At 31.8% G+C, this 22,362-nt stretch overlaps 1 protein-coding gene and 1 long non-coding RNA gene across 16 annotated transcripts; both read left to right on the forward strand.

Moving 5' to 3' along the window:
• Positions 1-11,615: 11,615 nt before the first annotated feature.
• LOC116106100 lies at positions 11,616-13,032 on the forward strand. The gene is made up of 3 exons (XR_004124282.1): positions 11,616-11,729; positions 11,901-11,987; positions 12,769-13,032. It is a non-coding gene; the product is annotated as an uncharacterized LOC116106100 (long non-coding RNA).
• A 1,405-nt stretch (positions 13,033-14,437) lies between these two features.
• Positions 14,438-22,023, forward strand: LOC116106082 (putative disease resistance protein RGA3). Of its 15 annotated transcripts, XM_031392446.1 has the most exons (8): positions 14,438-17,360; positions 17,589-17,717; positions 17,905-18,082; positions 19,101-19,918; positions 20,775-20,828; positions 20,988-21,120; positions 21,422-21,492; positions 21,585-22,023. In XM_031392446.1, exon 1 carries the CDS (start codon positions 14,526-14,528, stop codon positions 17,283-17,285), a length of 2,760 nt encoding a protein of 919 aa, XP_031248306.1. In that variant the 5' UTR covers positions 14,438-14,525; the 3' UTR covers positions 17,286-17,360; positions 17,589-17,717; positions 17,905-18,082; positions 19,101-19,918; positions 20,775-20,828; positions 20,988-21,120; positions 21,422-21,492; positions 21,585-22,023. The 15 variants fall into 15 exon arrangements, 14 of the variants coding, with proteins under 14 accessions (XP_031248306.1, XP_031248304.1, XP_031248305.1 ...); XM_031392444.1 differs by having other exon boundaries at positions 19,101-20,828; XM_031392445.1 differs by having other exon boundaries at positions 20,775-21,120.
• The last annotated feature ends 339 nt before the right edge of the window (positions 22,024-22,362 follow it).

The following is a 22,362-nucleotide window of genomic DNA, read 5'->3' on the forward strand; positions in this document are numbered from 1 at the left end:
AACAAGCTGTAGTAGTTTAAGGTTTATTAATGCATAAAGGAACCATCTCAGGTAGCCCCAAAATTTATGTATATAATCTATTAACAGTTTCTATTCAGGTGATGTGAAACATGGTTCTGGGACTTGAACTGTGAATTGCCTCTTTCATTGTCAATGCTCATCCAACTCGAGCCTTTAAACAAACTAGTTGCCATTGAGTGAACAGTCTAGAAATTTTGAGTCAGTGAGCTTATACATAAATTGAATAACTCAAGCTATAATGGCCCAATAGTTTGTGTTTGGGCCTAATCCATACAATCTAAAGCCCATCTGAACATATAAGATCCTCTAATATGAAATTATGTTAGTATATGATAGATTTCTTGATTATCATATCTAGTAATGGTGAAACTTGATAGAGGCCATGTTAGCTTATAGATATAAAATAATCACTAAATTTTAAACCAGAGTTATATGTTTTACATATCTTGGCAACAAATTTAGTGTTTTAGAATCTATAAGCAATATTTAAGTAAAAAAATAAAATAAAATACATATATTATTATATTCAACTAATTTTCGACCTTTATAGATTGTAATGCAATATTTAAGTCCAAATGTTATATTTAATTAATTTGCAAGCTTAATTGATGTAGTGCAATATTCTGTTGAAACAATCTTGTTTCATTAGTAATTCTTCAATACCATATTTTCAGTCTAGAACTGAGAAAAACATGAGTTTGCAAAAATTTTGCTTTAAGATTCATATAATTTGTCATTCTCAAAATTTTACACAAAAATTACTTGATCTCTAAGTTATTGTGAAACTAAAAGTGTAAAGGAAACTTACTTATTCCTTGAGTAAAGATCATTTTCTCCCAACAAAAACATTCAAATTCTTCCTTAAATGACCTTCTACAATTCGCATACATTCCTTCTTCTTCAAGAGTAGCTTGTTGAAAGTTTAATTCTTAAAATGATGGATTATTAACTATTCTATATCATTACAAATAGCTGTAGATTGAAGAGATTTCCTATTTTACAATAAAAATATGCTCAAAGAAAAGAATGAAGGAATTGTTTGGACAACACTTAAACTTAAATAGTATCAAAGCAAAACTTTGGTTTGATTTATCTTGGTCTTTATCATTTGGGTAAGCAATCTTAATTGGTTTAAAATGAAAAGAAAGTTTGAGAAGGAAATACTTTTTTTTTTTTTTTTTTGTCTAAAAGGTTCATGTCTCTTTTAGTTAATATGTTTAAATAACAAATTGATCGATATGTTGTTTTTATTTTTAAATGTTTGATCAATATTGAGTTGTTTGCCTTTACATATGTAAACATATTAAAATGGTGTTTTAAAACATTGTCCTTATTAAATATATGTAATTTTATATTTTAATTATCAAATTTGAAGAAAAAAACAAATGTATATAAATTATAAATAACTAATGTTTAATGTAATATATAAAAATAATAAAAGAAGACCAAAATACAAATTTTTATAGGGTTTATGTAAAATTATATAAATTTAATAGGGATACTGTTGACAAAGGAATAATAATTGATATAAAATGTTTTTGTATTTAGATAAAAGCCAAATATTTTAGTTTTTACTTATATTTGGTAAACAGACATAAGTTATAGAACAAATTGAATATCAATGACTGTCAAAGAATTAAAAATTAGTTAAATAAGAAGTATTTGATTATAATAATTCATATATCTTTTAAGACCTTGTCGGTCGAAATTCTAATAGTACATATATACATTTACATAAAAGTTTACATGATGAGAAATCATACTATTTTATGATATTCTTAAGATAACTGATTTCAACCCAAATTTAGAATCTTTTAATATTTTCAGAAAAAAATAAATTAAAAACTACATCTTCAACTTATTATATCTATCAATCAATAAAAAAAAATTAAAAAAAATTCCCTTCTTCAGAATTAAACAAATTAATCAAGTAATCCAATCTCTTAAAATTACCTTTAGGACATAATCTTTTGCATTTATTTACGGTCTTTATTTCGAAATTCAAGCAATATTTGGTATTTAAAACATTAAAGTTTATTATATTCAAAAAATAAAAATAAAAATAAAAAAAGAAAAAGAAAAAGAAAAATAAAAGATGATGGCCTGGGCACTTTAAATACTTAGAAGATGAAGGCCCATTTTGCGCCAAATTAATGCTGTTTTCTTCCAAATAATATCAATGGGCCCTTCAGAGTTCAAACCTTTCGAATTCTCAAACGTCAAACATTGAGAGAGAGCATCTCCATGAGATTTTAACCAAGAATCTCTCACGCTCTTCCTCAACATTGATCCGCATATGTGCAAAGAGATGACCTTCGAATTGTCAAGCAGCTACAATCGCCATCAATTCCTAGTGATTTTCTCCTTTTCAGACATTTTCTTTTCGTAGCTTAAGAGATAAAATTTTGAATAGATCCTCTTGTGTTAAGTTTATGACAAGCTGAATAAAAAATAAAAGTACTAAGTGTCTTGTAAGTATTAAGATAGCTGATGGTAATGTTTTCTTTTCAAACTGCAGCAGATAGTCTCCATGCTTTTTCGCAGCAGCAGTTGTCTTTTGTGATGTATGTGAGGTGCGACTCAGTGATGTGGCTTATATTGACTTTGTAAGTTTCAATCTTTGTCGCTAATTATCAGTATCAATGTTTTGATGTTACTGGGGATGATATTTGATTTCTCAGCTGAATTAGTGTTCTCGGATACAAATAGAATTTCAAGATGTGGCCAATCTGGTGAAACTTAAGAAATATAGCTCTATAGCTCTCTTCTTTGGAGAATTGATACAGTAGAAGTGATTTTTCTTTGGAATTACTAAGTTACTGGATGATGCTGAGACAAAACCATTGAAAGATCAATTTTGTTAGAGTTATGTCATTCTGCTGGTTACACATATAATCACAGGATTTAGCAATACAATGCATCGACCAGTACTATAATATGAGAAAATAGAATCAGAAATTGTTGTTTCATGGTAACATCACTAACTGGCTGCTGTAGCTTATTTGTCTTCCGAGGATAACATACTTAAATTGCAAGATGTCTCATATTTCGATCTTAAAATTGTATGCTGACTTGATAACTTTGTTAATATGTAAACAGTCTATGTATCCCATCTCACAAAAATAATAGTATTGCAGTTGAAGGCCACAGAGTTTGTTTTACAATAGTTGTGTGCTTCAAAAAGTAAAATTGCCTTCAAAAAGAAACTGCTCTGTTTCAATCAATGTTTCTAGGTTCGAAGTTTCAAAAGATATTTATTAATAAGGTTCATGCGAAAGTTTGTTTTGTTTGTGTATTGATTCGTGTGATTTCTTTTAGAGTTATTTCATGCGAAAGTTTTGTTTTGTTTTGTTTTGAAGCTGCAGCAAACCAGGAAATCCTGCACTGGAGACATCTTGTGAAAGATGTTGAATATCAGGCACCACTTCAGTTTTAAAACGATAAGGTTCCATCAGCTTATTTCACGGCAACGATGAAGCAAAGTTATTTAATGGTGAAACTGGATTAACGTACATCACGTTAAGGTTTCATTATGTCAAACGTTAGAATGGCCAACTTCGATTTTAAGAACAGCAAAAATCATCTACAATGTCTCCGTAGAAAACATAATTTATTATAACCGTCCGTTGAAATATATATCTCCAGCTTATGCATGTTACTATGTGCAAGTGAAAATACAGGAGAAAAGTCCCCGGAAAATGAATTTGGAAACTTAAAATAACCTTTGATAAACGGGCCATGTGTTGCCCAAGACTATTAAAAAGCCAAAATTCAGCAATATCGAGACTGTTTAAGAGCAGGTCAATGACGTAATCACTAAAAATGATTTTTACTGACATTTAGGAAACAAATCTTAATTGGTTTAAGTTTGAAAGAATACTTAAGTCAATGAATTCTTATCATACATAATCCACCGAGCCTACATCTTTTCCAAGTCTCATAACAAAGGAGAAAACAGGGGCTTCCAAGTTTCTAGAGTTTTTCTTTAAAGGTGGCCGACAGTAGGGACTAGGGTACCACAGTTTCCGAAAATTAAGGGGTACTCTCAAAGTTGTAGCGAATTTTTGGAAGACAAGATCAGGGAAATCTTAAGCCTGCCTTTGTTGACTAGTTTGCTTGATACCAGAAAAAGTTTTGGTCCTTTGTAACTATAAAAATTCCCTTTTGGTTCACTTGAGCTCTGCCACTCTGAAGTATTCGTATATAAACGTAAGGGGCCTTTGACTTGCATATTTCAATTCAAACGACAAATATTTAAAAGCGCACCACTGGTATTATCTGTCACTTAATGGACCGATGTGTCGGTTTAATATACAATAGCCGGCTGCCGGCATGCAATAAACAACAAAAATCCCTTAACCCCAGCAACGCATTTCTCTAACCCCTCCACCAAGAAAGTAGAAGTTTGGCTGGTTGGAGATGAGTAGATGCTGCGTCAGTGAGTCCAAATATGGTTTATAATAAGATGTGATATCCAGGTAAAGCTGAGTTAGGCCTACTCATCGGTTATAATATCAAAGCCGGTGCCGGCGCGATAAACTAACAAAAATTCCCTCTCAACCAGCAACTTGCAATTTCTCTAACAAGAAAGTCAAAGGTTGGTTGGTTGGACATGAGTAGATGCTGCGTCAGTGCGTCCAAATATGGTTTTAATAAGATGTGATATCCAGGTAAAGCTGATGTCAGTTCCTACTCAACATTGACTAGTTTTTGATGGGTGTAATGTTTACAATACGCATCCCCATTCTCATCTTCTGATTTCAATTTTTAGATTAATTAGGTTTCACCTAATACGCGTAATCAAATCATTGATTAGGAGATATTTTGCATTCTTAATAAACGGCGCGGAGGGATATTTGAAGGACAATTAAAGGAAGGATTTGATTAATTTTAGGTGTTAGAAGATTATATTGATAGGAGGGGGCAAGGGAGTTACTATAGTCTTACCTGTCACAGTTTGTATTGTTCAGGTCTTTCTCTGACTATAAAAATTGATCAATTACCACAAAATAAACACACACAACCATTTCAATTTCTCAATCTCTGTTTTCTCTCAATACGTTACATCTTTCAATATGGCTGAAGCGCTTGTGGAGATTGTGTTGGAACAATTTGCTTCAATCATTCGTCAACAGGCGGAAGAAGGGATAGTCTTATTGCAGGTGCTGAGCGAGAAGTTGAGAAGCTTCAAAGCAACTCTTGTCCCACAATTGTAGTGGGGAAAAGATGGAGAAGAAAGGAAAGAAAGAGAAGGGAAAAGAGGGAGAAGAAAAGGAAAAGAGAGAAGGGGGGAGGGAAAAGACGAAGAACTGGAGAAGAAAGGAAAGAGAGAAGGGAAAAGAGGGAGAACAAAAAGTAAAAAAGAGAAGGGGAGGAGGGAAAAGAGTCAAAAGACGGAGAAAAAGAAAGAAAGAGAAGGGAGAGATGAAGAAGAAGATAAGAGAGAGAAGAGAAAAATGAAATAAAAAAATATGATAAAAAAAGTTTAGGGATTTATTGATGAATTTAAAATTAATAGATATAAAATTACTATATTATCCTTTCTTAAACAGATTTTATTAACAGAGTTAGACAGAAAGTGGGTAATTGTCATTTTCAAACCTTTTGGGTACCAAATATCGTTATCACAAACTATGGGTAGATGCATGTTGTTCGGCCCCCATTTAATTGCAAACTTGCAACAAAACAAATGGCTGTGATCGCACCATCATCACCTCAATTATTTTGGAAAACGGCAACGCATAAACAATATTTTTCCACACATATTTGTTAACAGTGCAAAGATTGATCAAATGGCTGTGAACTCGCCAATTGTACTCCATTAATGCATCATTGCCTCAATTATCTTGGAAAATGCCACCACGTATATAAATTAATCATCCCTTGCTCATCATCTACGGCTTCCAAATTTGGGGTTGGTATAAAGTTTAAGATGTACATAATATAATGGAAATAATTTTCTAGATGATGCAGACGACGTGGCAACATGCAATCCATTCGATTTTCACAAAGTTTGGTGTAATTTGGATCAATTGATCATTTATCACATTTTAATCGGCTTACGTAAACACAGATTCAGCCCACAATATCACCCCCCCACTTGAATCATTCTATCCTTTTGATTTATAATAAAAAATTTATGTCGTACGATTTTTTAAATGAAGTTAATTATTAATTACTTTTGAAGATAAATTACGAAAATAATGCTGGGTAATATTTTTTATGAGTCAAGGTCAACCAAAGTAACAAGTTTCTTAGAATCTTTATACATTATTGCTAGAAGTCTTTTTTCACGTTTTCTTCAATTATAATTGATGAGCAATTCAATTTAGGTTTTTAATCCTATTATATTAGACATATTAGTGTTTATGAGATCTTTCGCTCATTTTTTTTCAAAGATTTATTATAAGTTTATACCCTTGTTTGGAAAAAATGTTCAAGTTGTGAAAAAACCAATTGTTACAACTTATAACATCTATTTCATGAAGACTTACTCAAATATCATGACTCTTGAAACTTAAGGCAATTTTCATACTTTATTTTCCAATGAGCCAAGAAGTCTATCCAAAATTTATTTGATGTAGGGCTAAGTTGTGGAAGAAAGGTTGGAAAAACCAATTATCACAGTTGAAAGACATCAATTTCATGAAAGCAAGTCCACCATAAGAATAAACTTTGACATAATTATTTTATCTTATTTTAATTATTAAAACTATGTAATTCAATATAGATATTACTCATTTATATGCACATGATGAATAATATAATTTTATATTTGTTCAATTGTTAAATAACATTTACTATATCATTTATATAAATAAAGCTTATTATATCTATAATTTATAAAATACTTCAAGTAAACAATATATTGACATGACTCATCCCAACCTTCTCTATCTGATAGAATCTAGGTGTTCATTTAAGACTCAAAAGACGAATACGAGTTGTGTATGAGTATCAAAAAACTAATCTCTTTTTTAACTTTCATAAATTTCCTTAGTTTCAGATCTTTTTTTTTTTTTAAAAAAAAAAAACAAAATGGTACACATCGTAAATTCTGAATCTCAAAATTGTAAAACCAATTGTCACGACTCATAAACATCTATTTTATAAAGACTGACTCAAGCATCCTAACTCCTGAAATGTAATGCAATTTCCATACTTGATTTTCCAATAGGGCAAGAAGTCTACCCAAAATTTATTTAATTTAGGGCCAAGTTGTGGAAGAAAGGTTGGAAAAATCAATTATCACTGTTCAAAGACGTCAATTTCATGAAAACAAATCCAACATAAGAATAGGTTTTGACATAATCATTTTATCTTATTTAATTATTAAAACTATGTAATTCAATATAGATATTACTCATATCTATGCACACGATTAATACTATGGTTTTATATTTGTTCAATTGTTAAACAATTAACATTTATTATAGCATTTATATAAATAAAGCTTATTATATCTATAATTTATAAAAATTACCTTAAGGACACAATCTTTATTTCAAAATTTAAGCAATATTTAGTTATTTAAAAAATAAAAAGTTTAGGATTTTTTTCCCCAAGAAAATTTAAAATAAGAAAAAATGATGGGATTGGGCCCCTTAAAGACTAGAAATCCACAGCCCATTTTGCTCCGGCCCTTTCTGACCTGTATTAAAGAAAATTAATGCTCTAAGCCAAATATTATTAATGCAACCACCTCTAAATTTAAAGACATTATGTTTAGGAAATTCACTATGATCCCTAATTGGGTGTTGTTATTAACTAGTAGGATGTGAGCACCTTCTTCCTTTGGGTAGGATGTCATTCCTTCAATTTTGCCCCAAATTGAAGTCTTTGTCTAACCAACTTCATCAGATGACAACGTTAAAGATAGAAATTGATGAATGTCCCCTTTCTTGAAAAACAGAGAACTGATACTAATAGCAGAGCATCTTCTTTGCCAAGCACTCTTGAAGTTGTCTTACATGGTGAAAATAGGATCAGAAATAATTGTTTCATGGTAAGATCCCTAGTTGTTGTAGCTTGTTTATCGTCACAGGATAACATTGCAAGATTGTCTTATATTTCAGTCTTAAAATTGTACGTTGACTTGATAATTTTGTGAATATGTTATAAATTTTATGTATCCCATCTCACATAAATAGTAAATTCACCATTTTCTGAAAGTTTGATGCAATTCGGAGTTAAATTGACCATTTTCTAACGTTTCAATCAACTTATGTAAACACGATTTTAGCCATTTGAATAAGAAATTGTAAGTACAGAGTGGCTCTTGATCTCAGCAATTTGTACTCCATCAATGCATCATCACCATTCAATTGTTTTTGAAAAAGCTAGCACATACAAATATTTTTCTACTCATATGAGTCCTATCACGTGTACAAATTAATTCAAAGATTGTCTTTAGTATAACTTTAATTTGGCTTCATATCCTAAGGAACTATCCCAAGGAACTATCTGTTATCAATCAATTTTGCTTTCACAAATTTCACGAAATTGCTTATAAGTTACAAAAATTAATGAAAATTTTCATCTCAAGTGGGCCGAACAACTTGCGCATACCCAAGATTTACTGAAACGATAAATTGGTACCCAAAAGATTTTGAAACGATAAATAGGTACATTCTATCATGTTCTGTTAATGATTTTTGTTTGATAATAGTAAAAAGACTAGAATGCCATCATCTTTTTATATGATTTTGAAGAATGGATATAAAATTGAGGTGATTTAATATTATGTCAACATCACATAAGATAAAATTTGCCGTTCATATTGAAGATCCGTCGGCGTTAAAAGATGAAGACATACCAAGATTGTGAAGACTTTTTATCAAACTGCTTCTCCCATTGCCAAATCGCTGTACAATTTGCCGTTATTATGCAGGTTCACCCTACCGACATGAAAATCAGCACAGTAAAGTTCGTCACCATCCAGACCAGTAATGAAACCAGGGTTTATCTGTAAGAAGCAAGGAGAGGGAACTTGAGATCAAGGGTTTAAAGTTGCAGCCGTTCAAATGTCTAAAATGGGCCTTTGACTCGTGTATTAGTATTCAAGATAATTTTATTGAATTGGATGCATTATCAACTCTATTTTCTTTTCTTAATTATGTATTTAATAATTAAATTAAGTTTAATGATGTCAAATTTTAATAGTTAAATTGTTTCCATTCTCTTAAAACAACTGGCTTCAATCACTGTTCAACAGACTGAGTAAAGCAGTACGGATAAGAGGAGAAACTAACAAGCTGTAGTAGTTTAAGGTTTATTTAATGCATAAAGGAACCATCTCAGGTAGCCCCAAAATTTATGTATATAATCTATTAACAGTTTCTATTCAGGTGATGTGAAACATGGTTCTGTGGACTTGAACTGTGAATTGCCTCTTTCATTGTCAATGCTCATCCAACTCGAGCTCTTTAAACAAACTAGTTGCCATTGAGTGAACAGTCTAGAAATTTTGAGTCAGTGAGCTTATACATAAATTGAATAATCTCAAGCCTTATAATGGCCCAATAGTTTGTGTTTGGGCCTAATCCATAACTCTAAAGCCCATCTGAACATACTAAGATCCTCTAATATGAAATTATGTTAATGTATATGATAGATTTCTTGATTATTCATCATCTAGTAATGGTGAAACTTGATAGAGGCCATGTTAATGCTTATATGATTATAAAATAATCACTAAATTTTAAACCAGAGTTATATGTTTTACTAATATCTTGGCAACAAATTTTAGCTGTTTTAGAATCTATAAGCAATATTTTAAGTAAAAAAATAAAATAAAATACATATATATATTATTATTCAACTAATTTTCGACCTTTATAGATTGTAATGCAATATTTTAAGTCCAAATGTTATTATTTAATTAATTTGCAAGCTTAATTGATTGTAGTGCAATATTCTGTTTGAAACAATCTTGTTTTCATATAGTAATTCTTCAATACCATGTATTTTCAGTCTCAGAACTGAGAAAAACATGAGATTTTGCAAAAATTTTGCTTTTTAAGATTCATATAATTTGTCATTCTCAAAATTTTACACAAAAATTACTTTGATCTCTAAGTTATTGTGAAACTAAAAGTGTAAAGGAAACTTACTTATTCCTTGAGTAAAGATCATTTTCTCCCAACAAAAATCATTCAAATTCTTTCCTTTAAATGACCTTCTACAATTCGCATCACATTCCTTCTTTCTTCAAGAGTAGCTTGTTGAAAGTTTAATTCTTAAAATGAATTGGATTATTTTAACTATTCTTATATCATTACAAATAGCTTGTAGATTGAAGAGATTTCCTATTTTACAATAAAAATATGCTCAAAGAAAAGAATGAAGGAATTGTTTGGACAACACTTAATACTTTAACTAGTATCAAAGCAAAACTTTGGTTTGGATTTATTCCTTGGTCTTTATCATTTGGGTAAGCAAATCTTAATTGGTTTAAAAATGAAAAGAAAGTTTGAGAAGGAAATACTTTTTTTTTTGTCTAAAAGGTTCATGTCTCTTTTAGCTTAATATGTTTAAATATACAAATCTGATCGATATGTTTGTTTTTTATTTTTAAATGTTTGATTACAAATATTGAGTTGTTTGCCTTTACATATGTAAACATATTAAATATGGTGTTTTAAAACATTTGTCCTTATTAAATATAATGTAATTTTATATTTTAAATTATCAAATTTATGAAGAAAAAAACAAATGTATATAAATTATAAATAACTAATTGTTTAATGTAATATATAAAAAATAAATAAAAGAAGACCAAAAATACAAATTTTATAAGGGTATTGTTAAAATTATATAAATTTAATAGGGATACTGTTGACAAAGGAATAATATTATTGATATTAAGATGTTTTTGTATTTAGATAAAAGCCAAATATTTTAGTTTTTTTACTTATATTTGGTAAACAGACATAAGTTATAGAACAAATTGAATATCAATGACTGTCAAAGAATTAAAAATTAGTTAAATAAGAAGTATTTGAATTATAATAATTTCATATATCTTTTAAGACCTTGTCGTTCGAAATTCTAATAGTACATATATACATTTACATACAAGTTTACATGATGAGAACTCATACTATTTTATGATATTCTTAAGATAACTGATTTCAACCCAAATTTAGAATCTTTTAATATTTTCAGAAAAAAATAAATTAAAAACTACATCTTCAACTTTATTTATATCTATCAATCAATAAAAAAAATTAAAAAAAAATTCCCTTCTTCATGAATTAATACAAATTAATCAAAGTAATCCAATCTCTTAAAATTACCTTTAAGGACATAATCTTTTGCATTTATTTACGGTCTTTATTTCGAAATTCAAGCAATATTTGGTTATTTAAAACATTAAAGTTTATTATTTATTCAAAAAATAAAAATAAAAATAAAAAAAGAAAAAGAAAAAGAAAAATAAAAGATGATGGCCTGGGCACTTTAAATACTTAGAAGATGAAGGCCCATTTTGCGCCAAATTAATGCTTGTTTTCTTCCAAATAATATCAATGGGCCCTTCAGAGTTCAAACCTTTCGAATTCTCAAACGTCAAACATTGGAGAAGAGAACTCCATCTCCATGAGATTTTAACCAAGAATCTCTCACGCTCTTCCTCAACATTGATTCCGCATATGTGCAAAGAGATGACCTTCGAATTGTCAAGCAGCTACAATCGCCATCAATTCCTAGTGATTTTCTCCTTTTCAGACATTTTCTTTTCGTAGCTTAAGCAGATAAAATTTTGAATTAGATCCTCTCTTGTGTTAAGTTTATGACAAGCTGAATAAAAAATAAAAGTACTAAGTGTCTTGTTAAGTATTAAGATAGCTGATGGTAATTGTTTTCTTTTCAAACTGCAGCAGATAGTCTCCATGCTTTTTCCGAGCAGTTGTCTTTTGTTGATGTATGTGAGGTCGACTCAGTGATGTGGCTTATATCTTGACTTTGTAAGTTTCAATCTTTGTCGCTAATTATCAGTATCAATGTTTTGATGTTACTGGGGATGATATTTGATTTCTCAGCTGAATTAGTGTTCTCTGGTATACAAAATAGAATTTCAAGATGTGGCCAATCTGGTGAAACTCTAAGAAATATATGCTCTATAGCTTCTCTCTTTTGGAGAATTGATACAGTAGAAGTGATTATTATCCTTTGGAATTACTAAGTTACTGGATGATGCTGAGACAAAACCATTGAAAGATCAATTTTGTTAGAGTTATGTCATTCTGCTGGTTACACCTTATAAATCACAGGATTTAGCAATACAATGCATCGACCAGTACTATAATATGAGAAAATAGAATCAGAAATTGTTGTTTCATGGTAACATCACTAACTGGCTGCTGTAGCTTATTTGTCTTCCGAGGATAACATACTTAACATTGCAAGATTGTCTCATATTTCGATCTTAAAATTGTATGCTGACTTGATAACTTTGTTAATATGTATAACAGTCTATGTATCCCATCTCACAAAAATAATAATGTATTGCAGTTGAAGGCCACAGAGTTTGTTTTACAATAGTTGTGTGCTTCAAAAAGTAAAATATGCCTTCAAAAAGAAACTGCTCTGTTTCAATCAATGTTTCTCAGGTTCGAAGTTTCAAAAGATATATTTATTAATAAAGGTTCATGCGAAAGTTTTGTTTTGTTTTGTGTATTGATTCTGTGTATTTCTTTTAGAGTTATTTCATGCGAAAGTTTTGTTTTGTTTTGTTTTGTTTTGAAGCTGCAGCAACCAGGAAATCCTGCACTGGAGACATCTTGTGAAAGAAATGTTGAATATCAGGCACCACTTCAGTTTTAAAACGATAAGGTTCCATCAGCTTATTTCACGGCAACGATGAAGCAAAGTTATTTAATGGTGAAACTGGATTAACGTTACATCACGTTAAGGTTTCATTATGTCACACGTTAGAATGTGCCAACTTCGATTTTAAGAACAGCAAAAATCATCTACAATGTCTCCGTAGAAACTATAATTTATTATAACCGTCCGTTGATATATATATCTGCGGCTTATGCATGTTACTATGTGCAAGTGAAAATACAGGAGAAAAGTCCCCGGAAAATGAATTTGGAAACTTAAAATAACTCTTTGATAAACGGGCCATGTGTTGTCCCAAGACTATTAAAAAGCCCAAACATTCAGCAATATCGAGACCTGTTTAAGAGCAGGTCAATGATCGTAATCACTAAAAATGAATTTTTACTGACATTTAGGAAACAAATTCTTAATTGGTTTAAGTTTGAAAGAAATACTTTAAGTCAATGAATTCTTATTCATACAATAATCCACCGAGCCTACATCTTTTCCAAGTCTCATAACAAAGGAGAAAACAGGGGCTTTCCAAGTTTCTAGAGTTTTTTCTTTAAAGGTGGCCGACAGTAGGGACTAGGGTACCACAGTTTCCGAAAATTAAGGGGTACTCTCAAAAGTTGTAGCGAATTTTTGGAAGACAAGATCAGGGAAATCTTTAAGCCTGCCTTTGTTGACTAGTTTACTTTGATACTAGAAAAAGTTTTGGTCCTTTGTAACTATAAAAATTCCCTTTTGGTTCACTTGAGCTCTGCCACTCTGAAGTATTCGTATATAAACGTAAGGGGCCTTTGACTTGCATATTTCAATTCAAACGACAAATATTTAAAAGCGCACCACTGGTATTATCTGTCACTTAATGGACCGATGTGTCGGTTATAATATACAATAGCCGGCTGCCGGCATGCAATAAACTAACAAAAATCTCCCTCTCACACCAGCAACTTGCAATTTCTCTAACCCCTCCACCAAGAAAGTAGAAGTTTGGCTGGTTGGAGATGAGTAGATGCTGCGTCAGTGAGTCCAAATATGGTTTATAATAAGATGTGATATCCAGGTAAAGCTGAGTTAGTTCCTACTCATCGGTTATAATATACAATAGCCGGTGCCGGCATGCGATAAACTAACAAAAATCTCCCTCTCACACCAGCAACTTGCAATTTCTCTAACCAAGAAAGTCAAAGGTTGGTTGGTTGGACATGAGTAGATGCTGCGTCAGTGCGTCCAAATATGGTTTATAATAAGATGTGATATCCAGGTAAAGCTGAGTCAGTTCCTACTCAACATTGACTAGTTTTTGATTGGGTGTAATGTTTACATATACGCATCCACATTCTCATCTTCTGATTTCAATTTTTAGATTAATTAGGTTTCACCTAATACGCGTAATCAAATCATTGATTAGGAGATATTTTTGCATTCTTAATTAACGGCGCGGAGGGATATTTTGAAGGACAATTAAAGGAAGGATTTGATTAATTTTAGGTGTTAGAAGATTATATTGATAGGAGGGTGCAAGGAGAGTTACTATAGTCTTACCTGTCACATGTTTGTATTGTTCAGGTCTTTCTCTGACTATAAAAATTGATCAATTACCACAAAATAAACACACCAACCATTTCAATTTCTCAATCTCTGTTTTCATCAATTACGTTACATCTTTCAATATGGCTGAAGCGCTTGTGGAGATTGTGTTGGAACAATTTGCTTCAATCATTCGTCAACAGGCGGAAGAAGGGATAAGTCTTATTGCAGGTGCTGAGCGAGAAGTTGAGAAGCTTCAAAGCAACTTCTTGTCCATTCAAGCTCTGCTTGCTGATGCTGAGAACCGACAGGTGAAGGAGAACGCTGTGAGAGTTTGGTTAGCCAAGCTGAAAGACGTGTCTTATGACATTGACGATGTGTTGGATGAGTGGAACACCAAGCTTCAGAAATTGAAGATTAAGAAAGCTGAAGATGCTTCTAATCCTCTGAAAAAGGTACGTGCCTTCATTCTTCACTATCTCGGTTGTAGGCCATTGGTTATGCGTTATGACATTGGCATCAGGATAAAAGATCTTGATAGAAAACTTGATATTATTGCTGTGGAGAGAGAGAGGTTCAACTTTAGATCAATCACCAAAGGTAACAAAGAAGTAGAACGACAAATCACTACCTCTGCTATTGATTTCACAGAGGTTCGAGGAAGAGTTAAAGATAAGAATTCATTAGTTGATTTACTCTTGAGTCAAAGTAGTCAACAACAAGTCCTCCCCATAATCTCTATAGTTGGAATGGGAGGAATCGGCAAGACAACTCTTGCTCGATTAGCTTTTAATGATGAAAAGGTGAACAACCATTTTGATAAAAAAATATGGGTGTGTGTTTCTGAGCCTTTTGATGAGCTTAGGATTGCAAAAGTAATCCTTGAATCTCTCACAAACAATCCATCTCAATTAGTTGGATTAGAAACTTTAACGCAAAACATAGGTCAACAAATTGAAGGAAAGAAGTTTCTTCTTGTCTTAGATGATGTATGGACTGAAAATCCTGAAAATTGGGAAAGTTTAAAAAATACTCTCAAGTGTAAATCTCTAGAAAGTAGAATTTTAGTGACCACACGTAAGGAGAATGTTGCAAATGCCATTGGAACCAGCAACATAATCTCACTAGGGATACTTCCTGAGGAGGAAAGTTGGTCCTTGTTTTGTCAACTTGCATTTTCTGGAAAAACCAATAGAGAGTTCGAAGAAATCGGTAAAAAAATTGTTAAAAAGTGTAAAGGTTTGCCTCTTGCTGTAAAGACTTTAGGTAGTCTTTTACGCTTTAAAAGAAAATTTGAAGAGTGGGAAAATGTCTTAAATAGTGAAATATGGGAATTAAAAGAGCTAGAACAGAGGATTTTTCCACCTCTATTATTTAGCTACTATGATTTGTCCTCTATCTTGAAGAAATGTTTCTCATATTGTGCTATTTTTCCAAAGGATTATGTAATACAAAAAGATGTATTGATCAAGTTATGGATGGCACAAGGTTATTTAAGGTCAGACGCAAATAAGGATATGGAGTTAGTTGGCGAAGAGTATTTCGAAATTTTAGCAATGCGTTCTTTCTTCCAAGATTTTCAAAAAAAGGAAGATGATATTGATATACGTTCTTGCAAGATGCATGATATAGTACATGATTTTGCTCAATTTCTTACCCAAAATGAATGCTATACAATAAAGGTTGATGGTACACGAGAAATTGAATTAGTATCTTCTTATGGTAAAGTTAGACATTCAATGATAAAGATTCAAGGTGATGCCTCCTTTCCTAGCTCTATTTATTCTAGAAATACTTTTCTACGTAGCATTGTGGTTGATTGTAATTACAATACTGACCCTCAGATAGTTTTGTCCAAATTAGTTGATCAGTTTACATGTCTAAGGTCATTATCTTTGAATGACTGCTCAATTAAAGAAATTCCTGTGGAAATAAAAAAATTAAAACACTTGAAGTACCTTGATTTGTCTGCGAATTATGACATAAAAGAATTGCCTGAGACATTGTGTGGGTTATATAATTTACAAACCTTAGACATCACTTTATGTGAGAGTCTCACAAAACTACCACAAGGGATGGGAAACTTAATCAACTTGAGACATTTGTTAAATTGGGGGACTAATAGTATTAGTTACATGCCAAAAAGTTTGGAGAGATTAACTGGTCTACGAACAATAAGAAGATTTGTTATAAGTGAGGGCAGTTATGGTAGTGAAGCATGTTCTATTGAATGTCTAAAAAAATTCAATCCCCTTCGAGAACTTCGCATGGAAGGGTTGGGAAATTTGAGAGATGTGGATGAGGTTAAGGGAATAGAATTAAACAATAAGAAAAAATTGCGTTATTTGAGGGTGGGCTTTAAGGGGAGGATGAATGCGGAGCAAAATCAAGAACTTCTTGAGGAGTTGCAACCACCTCCAAATTTAGAGATATTAAGGCTAAGAAATTATGGAGGCAACACTATTTTCCCTAATTGGATGATGTCATTGACCAATTTGAGAAAGTTAAATCTTTATGATTGTATAAACTTTGAGCATCTACCTCCTTTGGGTAAGTTGTCGTCCCTTGAAGTTCTTGGGATAGATGGAATGAAGAGTGTGAAAAGAGTGGGTAATGAGTTTTTGGGAATAGAGAGTGGTGCCACTTCATCATCTTTATCAATTATTGTGTTTCCCAAATTGAAATTTCTACGCTTATGGGAGATGCAAGAATGGGAAGAATGGAATTACGAGATTACAAAGAGGGGAGATGAAGACATTACAGTCATGCCATCTCTTCAGACCTTGGTAGTTCATTCCTGCCCCAAATTGAAGTTTCTACCAAACCACCTTTATCAAATGACAAGGTTGAAGAAGGAAATTAGTTATTGTCCTCTTCTCTTAAGAACGGAGACCAATAGCTGATTATCATCCTCGCCTGATACTGATTAAGTTCTCTCAAATTATCAACTTCAACACTAATTTTTCTTTAAACCACAGGTAATTTCCTCTCTTCATCATTATTTTTTTAATTTTTCTTTTGGGAATAACTGAGATCTTTTAATATTTAATACCGTAATTATCAATCCCCATTTCGTAATCTTTAATCGTCTTTAAGAATCGAATTATACTCTTAATACAAAGCTTGTAATTTAAGGATGAGTTTGAATTAATATTTTATGTTTTTCATTTTTTCTACTCAAAATAATAGGATTTGAACCAATGCAGGGTTTCTCTTAGAGTGAAGAACTTAAGTAAATTGATAGCTCACCATCACCTCCTCCAGTTTTGACCACCATCTCCAAGTCTTAACTTCAACTTTGATTCTTCAAAGGGACAATCTTGATCAATCCACAGGTAATTTCTTCTCTCCTTACCGGTTAGCTTCATTTTTAGGATGAATAAATTTAGGCAATATTTTATAACTTCATAATCTGGTCTTACATCCTGTTTTTAAGAGAATTTTGATAATTTTAACTCCATTTTTTTTTTAATTTAAAGTTATCTCATACTAAAGTTTTGTTTTGTTTTGTTTTCAACCAAGAATGGTATTATGTTTTGATCCCATAAACAGAGGATAAATTATTACTGGGCCCTTGTAAAGAATTAGTTGGGCCAGTTATCAGACTCTCCCAACTCTATTTCTGGGCCACGTACATGATATGCTGGAATCAGAATGCAATGCAATTTATAAAAATGCTACAATCGTGATCAATTCACGGGTAATTTTTTCTCTCCTTAACCGATTAGCTTCATTTTTATGATGAATAAATTTTGGAAGAGATTCTTTAGTGTTAATATTTTTATAACTTCTTGAATAAATAATAAAAGCAACATAAAGTCAAAATGTTACTCAATAATCAATTTTAATCGATGAAGATAATTATGAAATTATTTCACTCCGGAAGTCTCTCTTCAAAATTTAGTCTCACTCCTCATGGCATTATGCTACTTGGAATTCGAATGAAAACCCTAAAGGTAAACCGCAAATGCTGTCGTTTCATCATATTCTTATGGTAAATATCAATTAAACCCATCAGATACCATGTTAATATCATTTAATCTGGGTTTTTAAACCGGTTCCAAACCGGGTGTCCTAGTTTCTTCTCATTTTATTTTATTTTTTAAAATTTATTTGAAATTAATTATCCTGTGACTTGTACTTTAATCTTGAAATGTATAGTTAGTTTGTCATTCACCATGTTCTGTTTCTTTCTCTGGGTTTTGCATGGTATGTAAATGTAGATGTGCTCTCTTTTTTATTATTATCATTTTTTTAAAATGAATCTGGAAAATGAAATATTTATTAGAAAAAAAATCAATTGGAAGTCTATAGTTTGCATATGGTGATCAAAGCATGAGTAAACTGATTGAATTGGATTACTCAAATCATGATACAAATGAAGAAATAAGACATTGAGCATACTATGTTACTGGGATGGCAGTAACACTGCTGAAACATGTTTTTTGTATAATTGTGGCTTAGTAGGCCTTAAAAAATGGCAATACAGCTGTTCTCTTAGTGGATGGTCCATGATTAATAAAATTAAGCTGGTCCTTTGAATGTTTATATTTTTTTAATGTAGTTATTTTGTGCTAGTTGCGTTCATGTTGTACAAGTGGTAATGCATTAACAACATATTGACCCATATTCTGTATTTGTAGTTTCAGTGTTAACATTTATAATTATATGTGCATTCATTGACAGGTTTGCCTTTGTGATGTTCTTTGTCATGACAGATAAGAACAGTGAAAGTGAGCAATGTTTCATTAGGTGCATCCGAGCAAGATATAAAGGAGTTATTTTCCTTTTCTGGGAAAATTGAACATGTTGAGATGCACAGGTTTGTTATATATGAAATCCAAGTTTTATTACCGTCCTTTATTATTTTCTGGGGAAATTGAACATGTTGAGATGCACATTTGGAGTTCCATTAACAGCATATTACGTTTCTTTTATCGTGATGCCATCATTCCTTTCATTATTATCCTTTGGAAATTATCTCATGCTATGTTCTGTTTTCGGATCTCATGCAAGCAGTGTGACGAAGCTCCATTAACTATTTATGCATGGTTTTCTTAAGGGTGATGTCTAAGTAATTGGGCTAATGGTATTTTCTATAACCAGCATTTAAATCTTTGTACATTTTTGTTATTGTTCCTACATATCACAATTAAATGTTAGAGGAGTAGTTAATTGATTTGTTGACTGATTTAGCTGTTTGGAAAATGAAAGACAAAATAGAACAAGTGATTAGATGGTGTCACTTATTGCTGACATTTCTGCGGAGTATGATAGCCATATCCTTCTTTTCCAGTAAGCAGAATTCTTTTATGTTGATGATGGTTTGTTCCATATATCTTTTTGTTATTAAGTTATCAGAAGGCTTTTCTCCTATTATTGAAACTTTTTTGATATCTCACACTTGATGCAGTAAAGCAAGTTCAACATATAATGATTTTCTTCAAGAATCAATTTCAAACAATAGTGAACCACACAAGCTTGGTAGAATTAGCTCTCTTTTTCTTTTGTCTACTCAACGATGTCTGTCCAACAGGTACTTTCTTTGTCATTTGTTTATGGTTTAGCTGTCATTTCTAATCTAAGCAACAATCTTTAATCTGGAAAACAGAAAATGTTTGTTCTGAAGACTTATCCAGTCACTTTTTGGTTGTCACCTATAAAGTTACATCATGGTGACGGGATGCTCTTGAAAATTAACTATTCAATTTGACCACATTGATGTTGTATGTCATCAAGAAGTTTGATGTATATTGAAGATAAGATAACAATTACATTTTAAAGAGAAAACAATGCATCTTACCATTAATTTGTGGTGATTAATATTTGCTGAAGAGGGATCATTAACTTACAGATACTGCTTAAATGGTGTCATGAAACCAAGAAGTGGTTGAATATTGGCTCAAATTTGGCAAATTCTTCATTAAAGACATGTTGGTTTTTCCTCTTTATAAGCTTATGCAAGTGCTGGTTTATTTTATTTGGAGAAATGCATAGTCTCTATAGGTGTTCACTGGCTATTGCTTTATTATATGTTTAGGTGTTGGTTCTGTAACTGTGGCTAAGCCTTCCTCTCTCTCTAATTGCTGCATGCTATAGATTAAATTAAGACAGCCTAGTCCAAATTTGTTGAAATCATTAGTCGTTGTATTTCTTCGGCAACTATAAATGCAATCAACAAGTTATCAATGCATCTTAACCCTAAATTTCACATCTGGAGTTCTGACTGCATTAAAAGACTTGTCGATGACTTCCTGACCATGTGTAGGTATTTCATCTTTCAATTGTTTTGCTCATAGTCAGGGACAGTCAATTTCGCTTTAAGAATACCTATGCTTTAGATATTCATACGTATTCTGTTATTTATGTGAATTGCGGTCATGATGTTATAGTCTAGCAGACCATGGAGTCCAAAAGAATGAATGAGATAGGAGAATTGCAAGCAGGTAAGAGAAGTAGTTAAAGTAGTTAGTTGTTATTTTAATTTACTAGTAGAGAAATTTTTGAATGAAATTTCATATTGCTCATTGGAAATAGAAACATATTTTAATCTTTTTGGATTCTATCATCTTCTTTCTAGTTTTTCACTGATTATATATGTTCAGCCTTTTGTGGATGCACCTAAGGTGTTATCCAATTAAGCATATCAGCCCGGAATTTCAGCCTAACTGTCATCAACAAGCGTTGTCTTTATGAAGAGTCCTATGAATGATTATTTGGCAGAATCCTTTTGCATAGGTACTTCGTTTTTAATGTTGTACTACATATTGATGAATAATGATCTTGAATCTTCCTTTTATGAGAAATCACTGTTATATATGACAATAAACTAGCTCTATAAGTTTTATTAGTTAGTCATATTCTTCTATTTCCTGTAAAGAATGAAGCTTTCAAGTCCTTTGTTTTTAAGGAAAAATCCATTTCCTGTCTGCATTTCGGTAGACATATTTCAGATCATGTTTCCAAAGTAGCAAAAAACTGTTTTGCTTAAAATCCAAGTTTAAATTATTCTTCTGTCATGTTATCTCATGAACACAAGGTATCTTCTGAAGGAGATATATACCATATGACAACAAGATGTGCCCAGTCAAATTGAATGTTTATTTTTCGGTGAGTTACTTTCGCAATGCCAACCCCTTTATTTTATCAAATTTTCATCACTCTGTTTACTGGGAACTTCTGAAACAGCATCTACTACATAGACAGGAACCTGGTCTTGCAATGATTTAAATCCAGAGAGTGGTGGTAAAGCATGTAGATGGATATCATCGAATCGTGATATGGAGCTCGATTGCCGTCTGATTGTTCTGAGTTTTGGATATGTTGTTCATGAGACACAGCTCTACATTCTGAACAGTGGAGATTGAAATCCAAGCACTGTAAGGCAGTTAATTGTGGATAGACCCCGAAAATGCAGTTTTTGTGTCTTTTGGGATTATTCTCTCCATAAATTGTGATATTTTGTTCCTGTTTTTGCTGAGATTGTTGGTGTTGGATTTGTTAAGTTTATGATGTTTGTATGCCTCTAGTTTGCACTAGAGAAGACTTTGTATTCCCATTTTTGGTGATAGTGAAAGACTTTAATTGGACTACGGTCCGTGGTTTTTACTCCTCACATCGGGGAGGTTTTCCACGTAAAAATTTGGGTGTCATTGATCTTTAATTTTCTGCATATATTCACTCAAGAAAGAAAATGAATTGTTGGAAGCGAGGTTCCTTCTTAGTTACGCAAGAATGAATCGGATATTGAATTGAAATTTCTTGCTTCTTTTGGGTTGATTAACACATTCGACAAAGAAAGATGTATAGACACCAATGAATTAATCTCAATGGAATTTTAAGTTGAATTGAAGTTGAAACTTTTCATTGTTTCGATACTAGCTATAAAGCTCTTACAAATGGGTTTTTCGTGGATTTTTCTCCTCAATTTTTAGAAATTCCTTCATTCATTATTATTCCACTTGCTCCTCCTCATGAAAC

This window comes from Pistacia vera, unplaced genomic scaffold (genome assembly GCF_008641045.1).
Source record: "Pistacia vera cultivar Batoury unplaced genomic scaffold, PisVer_v2 Contig51, whole genome shotgun sequence".
In the NCBI taxonomy this organism is placed as follows: Eukaryota; Viridiplantae; Streptophyta; class Magnoliopsida; order Sapindales; family Anacardiaceae; genus Pistacia; species Pistacia vera.